The sequence below is a fragment of the Malaclemys terrapin genome, chromosome 4 (assembly GCF_027887155.1).
Source record: "Malaclemys terrapin pileata isolate rMalTer1 chromosome 4, rMalTer1.hap1, whole genome shotgun sequence".
In the NCBI taxonomy this organism is placed as follows: Eukaryota; Metazoa; Chordata; order Testudines; family Emydidae; genus Malaclemys; species Malaclemys terrapin.
Window position 1 is genome coordinate 7,933,072 of NC_071508.1, and position 10,446 is coordinate 7,943,517.

The following is a 10,446-nucleotide window of genomic DNA, read 5'->3' on the forward strand; positions in this document are numbered from 1 at the left end:
TCCTCCAGATCATTAATGAAGATATTGAACAAAACCGGCCCCAGGACCAACCCTTGGGACACTCAGCTTGATACCGACTGCCAACTAGACATGGAGCCATTGATCACTACCCGTTGAGCCCGACGATCTAGCCAACTTTCCATCCACCTACGGAGCCCCCTCAAATGATGTGTAAAGAAAAGGCAACACCAGGCCGCTTTTATGAGGTGGGTCAACACACCTGCTGGGAAGGGGAGGCATCGGGATATGCCCCCACTAATGCCCATGTGTTTACCAATACCTCTGCGTGGGTTTGGAGGACCACCTACCCCAGGGTGCCCCTTAATTTGCTGTTACACTCTCAGGCACAACATTTCTCAGTGCATTGGCCCACGGTTATGCAAATTATGGTTAATATCTCTAACTGTGTTGTGTTTAAGTTTTCATGGATTACACCCAATGTTTTCCTGCCCTTGACACACACCCGGGAACAACTGACCATATTCCAGACAGAGGCCTACTCCTCCTTTACGGAGTCGCAGCACATGTTTAATTTGGAGAAAGCCGCCTTTGCCACCGCCATTCGGGAGGGGCATCTATAGGGGGATGTGTTATGCCATGTTAATAATGAAGCCAGAAGTCACTACTGGCTAGTGTATGCAATTGTTGCTGTTTATGTAGGAGACCAACAGTAACCCTAGCCACCGTGGAAACTTAAGTGTTGACCCTTCACAACAAAATGTTGATTCGGGGTCAAAGGGGGGACTGTCACAGGCCCAAGGACTCCCTGCCTCAGGGGATCCCATGGGGAGGCAAATCAGCATTGTATGTTGCTAACACAGTTGCAAGCATCGCAAGACATTTCGGGCGAGGGTCAAAGGTGTGGGGAGTGTGAAATGGAAGATTCCTTTGCAGGTTGCAAGAGGCCAAGAGGGGGAAGGAGGAAGAGAGCAGAGAACGGGTTAACTCGACACTTTAGCTAGCTCGATGTGAAGATAAGATGCTGGCCCCGATCCAAACTCACGTCACCAGACTAGAACTCTGCAGCTGCGTTTATCTCTCACTCAGCCACAAACAGCCATGAGAAAAGAAAAAGTACACTGAACCAGGGGCGAGGCGACGAGGCGGGGGGAGCAGAGCTTCACGTCCCTGGAACCGGTATGTTTTGGGAAAGCGGAGAAGACCACAGAAAGCTGGTTTGGCCAGCCTCAGGTAGAGCATGTGTAACTATGAAAGTGGGTTAGGGCTTGGGGCACTAACGCTTTCTTCCTTCCTCTGACTGACGTGGGGAGCACCCATCATTCTCCGCTGTTATTTTATTATTTTATTAATAAAGCTTTAAAATTTAGACCTTGGTGTGTTCCTCCTTCTCCTCCCCTAAAGATCCTGCGGCCTCAGCCTGATCACCTGACGCCTCAGGTAGATTGGTAACATAAATCTGTCACACTAGGTTCATGGTTTTGGAACAATTTTTATAGTGGGGGTGCTGAAAGCCATTGAACAAAACTGTAAACCCTGTATATGATGGAAACCACTTCAAACCAGGGGGTGCTGCCACACTCCCAATACCCCTAGTTCCAGGTCCCTGCCTAGGTTGTAAGCCTTTGTGGGCAGGGCCCATTTTTTTGTTCTGTGTTTGAACAGTGCCTAGCACAATGGTATCTTGGTCCATGATTAAGGCTTCTAAGTGCTCTAATAAAATAATAATAATAATTAGGGCAGAGGTAACGTTTGCTCAGAATATGGCTGTGGAATGTCAACAATAGCATGATTAAATCAATCTCTTCTGTGTCTCTACAGACCCTAATCTCTTGAGATTATGCAAAGAGCACAAGTGACTTCTAACCATCCACACCCATGAGGAAAATAAATTCTAAGTGTGCTCCAAAACATTAATCCAAGGAGGGGAGAAAAATAAACCCACAGCATTTTATTTTAATTGGTGCTGGGGGACACTTCATAAAGAAGGCCCCAAAGTTGCAAACCTGATATAATACACACATCGGCCTTCGACACATGTCCTTGCCATGGAGCCAATGAGGAAATGATGCCTTTCTACCAGAAGTAGGTTCACCGATTCTGGGTGTCTCCTGCTTCAGAATATAGACTCCATTTCTTTAAAATGGACTTCTCTTCCTAATAGAGGAGGAAATCCCTGCCGCGTCAGAACCAGGTCTGTGGTCCCATTTGTGTCCCATTTTGTTGTGCTTAAGTGTTGTATAGGTCTGGGGTGGATTAGGGCTGGTTGACAATTTTCTATTTAGACTTTTTTCAATGGGAAATTTAATTTTTGATTAAACAAAATATTTTGCAGAGAGTGTCTGCTTTCCTTAAAAAAAAAAAGAAAAGAAAGAAAGAAAATAGAAAACTTGAAAACCCAATGATTTTGGCTGAAAACCAAAGATTTTTTCAGTTTTGAGCTAGAATCTTTTTTCTTCCTGTTTACATCAAAACTTTTTGTGGAATGTGGATGGTGCACAGGGAATAAAATTATGATCAGCTATTGGGGTGTGTTTAACCTATGGAGACTTCACCATGTTCTAAGAGCAGTTTTTTTTATTCCCCTAGAATCCTCATGATGAGAGAGCAAGACAGAAATGCAGTGAGAGAAAGACGGAGGGATTAATGGATTTAGATATATCCCAAGCCATGAAAATACCCCTTCTCAATCTCATTCTGATTTCCTTCTTTTGATCTTTTAGACAAATTGGAGAGATTTCCAAGAAAAGTATCAACAACAAAGACAATCAATGAGAAAAGTTAAAAGAACTAATACGTCTGGTTGAGGTTAGGAATAATGAAGGTGTGAAAAGGAGACACAATGGCAGTGAGAAAATATTTTAAGGGTTTAGGCAAATATTTTTCTAGGTAGAAAGGAATTTTTTTTAGTGCTATGCATAGGCATGGTGTTGCTAGGTGTAAGAGGATAAAAATGAAAAAGGGAAGATCTAGGCTGAATCTTCATGTCAGCGAGGTCTATCAGGCTGTGGAATTCCCTCTCAAGGGAAGTGGTTGACACTGCATTGCATGGGATATTTTAAAATTACACTGGGGATCAATTCTGCACTAGCCTCAGAGAAATGGACTGGAAGCCCTAACAGGTCTTAGGCACTTGTGACATCTGTGATGCTATTGTATCTCAGTAAACAATACAAACAGTGAAGAAATGGCTGATGGAAACGTCACCACCGTGACAGAGTTTATTTTCCTAGGACTAACAGATCATCCAGAGCTGCAGGTCCCACTCTTCACGGTGTTCCTAGTGATCTATCTTATCACCCTGATTGGGAATCTTGGGATGATCGTATTAATCAGGAGTGATCCCCAACTTCACACCCCCATGTACTTCTTCCTCATTAACTTGTCCCTGGTTGATTTCTGCTACTCCTCTGTCATCACCCCCAAGTTGCTGGTGGGCTTCTTGGCTGGGAACAAAGTCATTTCTTTCAACGGCTGTGCAACCCAATTCTTTTTCTTTAGCTCATTTGTGGGTATTGAGTGCCTCTTGCTGGCTGTGATGGCATATGACAGGTACGTGGCGATCTGTAACCCACTGCTCTATACAGTCATCATGTCCCACAGAGTCTGTGTCCTGCTGGTGGCCGGTTCCTTTCTAGCTGGGTTTGTCAACTCGATGATACACACCATCTGTATGTTTCAGTTACCCTTCTGTGCCTCCAACATCATCAACCACTTTTTCTGTGACGTCCCTCCTCTGCTGAAGCTCTCCTGTGCCGATACCTTCATCAACGAGGTGGTGATCTTTGCCTTCGCCAGCTTAATTGAAATCAGCTGCCTCCTCACCGTCCTTATCTCCTACCTGTACATCCTCTCTGCCATCCTGAGGATCCGCTCCACCGAGGGCAGGCACAAAGTCTTCTCCACCTGTGCCTCGCACCTGACGGCAGTCACTGTCTTCTTTGGGACAACTCTCTTCATGTATCTGCGACCCAGCTCCAGCTCCTCCATGGACCGAGACAAAGTGGTCTCTGTGTTCTACACAGTGGTGATCCCCATGCTGAACCCCTTGATCTACAGCCTAAGGAACAAGGAGGTGAAGGACGCCCTAAGGAGAGGGTTTGGGAGGAAAATCTTTAGTTAGGGAAAGACTTTGAAACATGCTTCACCAAGGACTAAGGCATTGGGACTGATGCAAGTTAGTGATTTGCTGTACTGGTAGAATGGAGTGGTGGGTTCTATGGCTTTAGGGTAGTTTGTCTATTTAGTGCCTGTATACATTAAATGGATATGCACAACAGATGAGGCGATGTGTGCTGTAAGCCATACGGTGCTGCTGGCAGATTATTCATCTCCCAATGTGTTGTGTTTGAGAGTGTGCCACATGTATCTGGGTTATAAGTATGTTGTTGTGTTTGTGGATGCAGTGTTTATCTGGTTGTCTATATTAGCATGGGTGTGTGCATACATATATCCTGAGGTAATCAGTGTGTGTCTCTGGCATGTTTGTCTATGGCTGTCTGCTCTGTATGTGGAGTGTTGTGGTGGCGTTTGCATGTTTGTGTCTGTGGGTGTACATGTTTGTGAGTACATATCAAGGTAACTGTGTGTGTTTATGGTGTGTTGTGCCTATTTCTGTATGATACATGTAGAGAGCCTATGTGTGTTTCTATGAATGTGATTGTGTGCATAGGTGAATAAGTGTGTCTTTGTCTATATGGGTCTATGTTAAACATAGTGAGTGGGATGTTGGCAAATGTGTGTTTGTGTACATGAGTATGTGTTTGCAAATGAGTGTCTCTGGATATGAGTGTGTTTGTGGTGCATTTGTGTCTGTGCATGTATGTTTTGTGTGATGAGTGTTGTGGCAGCATGTGTCCTTGTGAATATGGGTGTGTCACTGTGAGTGCATTTGGATATGTGTAGGAGCTAAGGTGCATTTTTGACAGTGTTGGTTTCTGAGTGTGTATGTGCTGAGTTCTGGGTTAGATGCTGTCTCCTTTTCATCTGCAGCAGTATCAATCCCATTCCCTTTTCATGTTGCTGCAGTGGCATTAAGAGCCCTAGTCTGATTGCTATTGTAGTATTCATTGTATCACATAAACTCTCGTTTGATCTATAAACAAGAAGACCCAGAAGACAGATGAACTTTCACTGCTGCTAATTATTCCCTAATGACAGCTCCCAAAATGCAATGCACCTTGGGAACCTTCAGCTGCCATTTCCAAAATCAGATAGAAGATGGCATTTTTAAAAAATGATGTTTATTCTAATACTTAGAACTCATGCTCTGGATTCTGTAATGTGGATGAGGTTCTGTGGCCTGCAGCAGGTCAGACCACGTGATCATGATGGTCCCTTCTGGCCTTAAAGTCTATGAGTTTGTATCTGCAGAGCTAGGTTGCTATGAAAAATCATTTGAATGGTGACGTGTACTGAAGCAGACATGAAGACACATAGGGGCTGATCTGATGCCTACTGAAGTCAATGGAAAGATCTAATCTCCTATTAGATTCAGTGACCTTTGGTTGAAGCCAGTGCGGAGCCATTGTAGGGCATTCCTGATTATATAAAGGCGTTGGAGGATACTTGATACCTTCTATGGAAATCAGAGTTCTGGTTAATTGAGAGAAGGTAACGCTTTGCTCTCAGCTTTAGGGAATGCCTACTAGCTATAGATTGTCTAGTTTTAAAGCATGGTTTTGCTCTAAAAATGGGTTCTATTTATTTTAGTTATACGGTGGTGTCGCATGCTTCATGGCCCAGATTCACAAAGGTACTTAGGTGTTGAAAGGCTGTGTTGCTGTGTTTACCTTTTAGTCACCTAGAAAACAAAGGAACAGACGTTAATTCACAAAGCCTGAGTTAGATGCTTAGGCTCCTAAACAATGAATGGGGAGAAGCAGGTACCTAAGACTGGGATTCACGAAAGCCAGCACACTAGGTAGCCAATGGGAGATGACCCTCAGGGAGACAGGTGCCTCGTCCATGCTGTAGGGAAGTGCCTAGCTCTGCTTGTGAGCCACAGTCGGGAACCACTATCCTGGAGACAGGAAGCTTAGCCACCTAAGATGCTTCTTCTGAGAATGAGTTAGGCTGGTGGTATCCGCCTTATAGTTTTTTAGCCCAGGAATTAGAGTACTCACCTGGTATGAGGGAGATCCAAGTTCAATTCCTCTATCTGCTTGATAGGAAGAAAGGATTTGAACAGGAGTCTTCTACTTCTCAGGAGTGCTCTAACCACTGCGCAATGAGATGCTCTGATGTAGAGCTGCCTCAGTTTCCCCTGTTGAAATTGTTCCACTTTGGTTAAATAATTAAAGAGTGATTGGACCAGGAGAACTCATACAAAAAGTGGAAACTAGGTCAAATTACAGGGGATGAATATAAAAAAAAATCAACATAAGCATGTAGGGACAAAATATCTCCACATCTTAGATTTTTAAGTGCTGTTAAAACTTGGCTGGAGGGCAGAGTCACAGAAGGTGGAGACCACCACATGGTTGGAGCAACTGTCAACAGAGGGCGCCAGGAAAGAAGAGAGTCTGCAATGCCCTATTTGAACACTAAGTGAGTGATCTCCTTCACACCCTTCCTCCCCAGCTTTCATGATTTCCTCTTGGAGCGACTCGTAAAAGCCCAAGAATTCTAAGAAACTTCACTGAAGTGGCTGGAGTTACACTGGCATGAACTCTAAGTAAACGAACAAGAGTGATATCATGTAATAATTATCCCTTATATGGACAGACTATTTATGTAGTATAAACAAAAAAACTCTGCAAATGGGACTCAGAAGATTTGGGTCCAATACCTGGCTCTGCTCAAGGTACCTGTGTGATCTTGGACAAGTCACTGAAGGTAAAATTTTCAAAAGCACTTCAGTAGCATAGGACCCTAAGATACATTTTTGAAAGTGAACATCAATAGACTTAGGTACGAAAGTTCCTAAATCACTTTTGGAAATAGGACTTAGCTTCCCAAGCCAATGAGGTGCTTTTGAAAAATTTACCATTAATCTTTTTGTGCTTTAATTCCCCAACAGCAAGTAAAGATAATTGTATTCTCTTTTCCTTTTTCCACCTTGTCTGTTTAGATTGCTCTTCCACCTAAGCCAGTCTTTTGTCCTGTGTCTGTACATCAGCCAACACAAAGGGACCTCTTAGCACTACTGTATTGTAAATAATAATAATAATAATGAAACATGCATACTTAGTGCTCTAATTTATTGGGTCCTTAATGAGGGAGCAAGGGCTGCTGTGCATTCGATACACTGAGAAGATCTGGATCTATATCTCCATTGCATCAAATCCAGATAATGCTGTAAAATTAATTACCCAGTGTCCTTATGAAATTGGGTAGCTCATGAGTTTAAGGCTGAGGCTTAATCCTTCATGACCAATATGATGTTGTTGGGGTGGGAGAAGAAACCTTTTCTTTCCACTGCAGACCTTGATGCCATTATCTATTACTTTTAAACCTCAATACTGGAAGGCTGTAATACACTGAACATGGGGTGAATGGTGGGACCACCTAAAAACTCGAACTAGTAGAAATAATCCCACAGAGTAACAGGATACCTCGACTACAACTGGTTCCTCTCAATCAGTTGTAGTCAAGGTGTCCTGTTAACCTGGGCAATTACTTCCATTAGTTTGAAATTTTAGGGACAAGTACGATCATCTAGTCTCCCCTTCTGCAGGAGTCAGGACATAGAATGTAACCTAGTGGTTCTGGTTTCAAGATCAATAACTTGCAGTTCAACAGGAATTTAACTACTAAACACACCCCATCTTGATTTAAAACTCCATGGGATGTAGTATCTGTCACATCCATCTGGAAGGTTATTCAATGGTTAATTTCTATCACTGCTTCTAGTTTGCACCTCAATTCAAGACTGAATTTGTCTAGCTTCACTGCTATCCATTGGATCTTGTTATGCCTCTGTCCACTAATTAAAGGAACAATTGGTGTCAGAGATAATCTTCCTGCAAAGGTATTTATAGATACTTTTTGATTTATAAGCAATGCCAGCAAACATTGCTCAGTTACTCAACTTTAGTGCATATCTTTTCAGCATTCTGTAAAAATTATGAGCTAGCCAAGTGATTAGCTAAGATTTGCATACAGCTTTAGAAATGCTAAAGCACGAGACGCCTAAACCAAAGTCTGTTGAAGTCCTTTGGGTGTCATTCCATTGACTTCAAAGGCATTTGGATCAGTCTCTGTAACTGCAATTTAAAAATACCCTTTATAATTATTAACTATTGTGAAATGCAATTAATTTATTAATTATACTATTGTAGAGATAAAATATAAACTTGAATGACAAATAGCACAGTCTAAATGAGGTGTTTCTAATTGCTATGAAATTAAGTTTCGTTTTCCCAGAGTCTGTAGATATAGTCCCTTTCATGTTAGGCTTATTTTAGATTTTGTAAATTAAACAGTGTAAATTTTTTTTTCTGGATGGGAAATTTCCAAAAAGAACCCCTGAACCCTACTCACTGCAGAAAGAGCTGTTGGTATTAAAGAAGGGAGCAACTTTCTCTTTGAGTTAGTACTAAATCAATCTTCCGGCATTTGACTGAGTTGCTGGGAATACTGGCCTGGATGAGATGTGAAATCCAAGTCCAGACCATTTGCAATCATTACAAATTATATTAGCAATGAATGGAGTACTATTGTAGGAAGGTAAGCAGTGTGCAATGGTATGTTAACAACTATGATATCTGAACTTGCTCTGATCAGAATTAGATGATACTTCAAACATCAACAACTGCCCCCCATTGGTGCTACAATGTACCTTTGCCTTGGAGATCACTATTGTTTCTTACATTTAACCTGAATGAGGGTTTCTGGGTAAACTCATTGGTTTAGGAGGTTTTGACCTAATCAACACAGTGGTATGACATACTATGTCAAAAGTGGACTATGTTATAGTATATAAATTAGTCATTAGTATTTGTTTCTGAAATTTTCATTGTAATTCCTGTCTAGTTTAATAATAGGTTTGATAATTGGTCACAGGACCCTCTGTTGCTTTTTACCGATTCAGACTAACACGGCTACCCCCTGATACTTGACACAATTCATTATAGGGAGCCTATACAGGAAGGATGGGCTCCACCTAAACAAAAATGGAACCAGATTGCTGGCATTTAAAATTAAAAAGGTCGTAGAGCAGTTTTTAGACTAAGGGCTGCGGGAAAGCCGACAGGTGTGGAGGAGCGCGTGGTTCGGACAGAGACATCCCTTAGGACAGGATCTAGTAACGGAGATTCTCTGTGTCCTAGTAAGGAGGGAAGGATCTGATGAGAAACAGTCAAATGAAAAGAAGTCCCATTCAATTACATCATGTAATAGCAGACAGCTAAAAAAGTGACAAATGTTTATATACCATTGCTAGAAGTCTAAATAATAAGATGGGTGAACTAGAGTGCCTTGTATTAAATGAGGATATTGATATAATAGGCATCACAGAAACTTGGTGGAATGAGGATAATCAATGGGAAACAGTAATACCAGGGTATAAAATATATCAGGACAGAACAGGTCATGCTGGTGAGGGAGTAGTACTATATGTGAAAGGAAGCATAGAATCAAATGAAGTAAAAATAGTAAATGAACCAAACTGTACTGTAGAATCTCTATGGATAGTAATTCCATGCTCTAATGATAAGAATATAGCAGTAAGGATATATTACCAACCACCAAACCAGGATGGTGATAGTGAGTGTGAAATTCTCAGGGAGATTAGAGAGGCTATCAAAATAAAAAACTCAATAATAATGGGGGATTTTAACTATCCCCATATCGACTGGGTACGTCACCTCAGGACTGGATGCAGAGATAAAGTTTCTTGACACCTTTAATGACTGCTTCTTGGAGCAGCTAGTCCTGGAACCCGCAAGAGGAGAGGCAGTTCTTAATTTAGTCCTAAGTGGAGCACAGGATCTGGTCCAAGAGGTGAATATAGCTGGACTGCTTGGTAATAGTGACCATAATATAATTAAATTTAACATCCCTGTGGTGGGAAAACACCACAGCAGCCCAACACTGTAACATTTAATTTCAAAAGGGGAACTACACAAAAATTAGGGGGTTAGTTAAACAGAAATTAAAAGGTACAGCGCCAAAAGTGAAATACCAGCAAGCTGCATGGAAACTATTAAAACACACCATAATAGATGCTCAACTTAAAAGTATACCCCAATTAAAAAACATAGTAAGAGAAACAAAAAAGTGCCACCATGGCTAAACAACAAAGTAAAAGAAGCAGTGAGAGGCAAAAAGGCTTCCTTTAAAAAGTGGAAGTTAAATCCCAGTGAGGAAAATAGAAACGAGCATAAACTCTGGCAAATGAGGTGGAAAAATATAATTAGGAAGGCCAAAAAAGAATTTGAAGAACAGCTAGCCAAAGACTCAAAAAGTAATAGCAAATTTTTTTTGAAGTCCCTCAGAAGCAGGAAGCCTGCTAAACAACCAGTGAAACCACAGGATGATTGAGGA

At 41.8% G+C, this 10,446-nt stretch overlaps 1 protein-coding gene across 1 annotated transcript; it reads left to right on the top strand.

Moving 5' to 3' along the window:
- Positions 1-3,145: 3,145 nt before the first annotated feature.
- On the top strand, positions 3,146-4,531 carry LOC128837276 (olfactory receptor 1020-like). Its single transcript, XM_054028312.1, has one exon. The coding sequence runs from the start codon at positions 3,146-3,148 to the stop codon at positions 4,079-4,081; it is 936 nt and encodes a 311-aa protein (XP_053884287.1). The 3' UTR covers positions 4,082-4,531.
- The last annotated feature ends 5,915 nt before the right edge of the window (positions 4,532-10,446 follow it).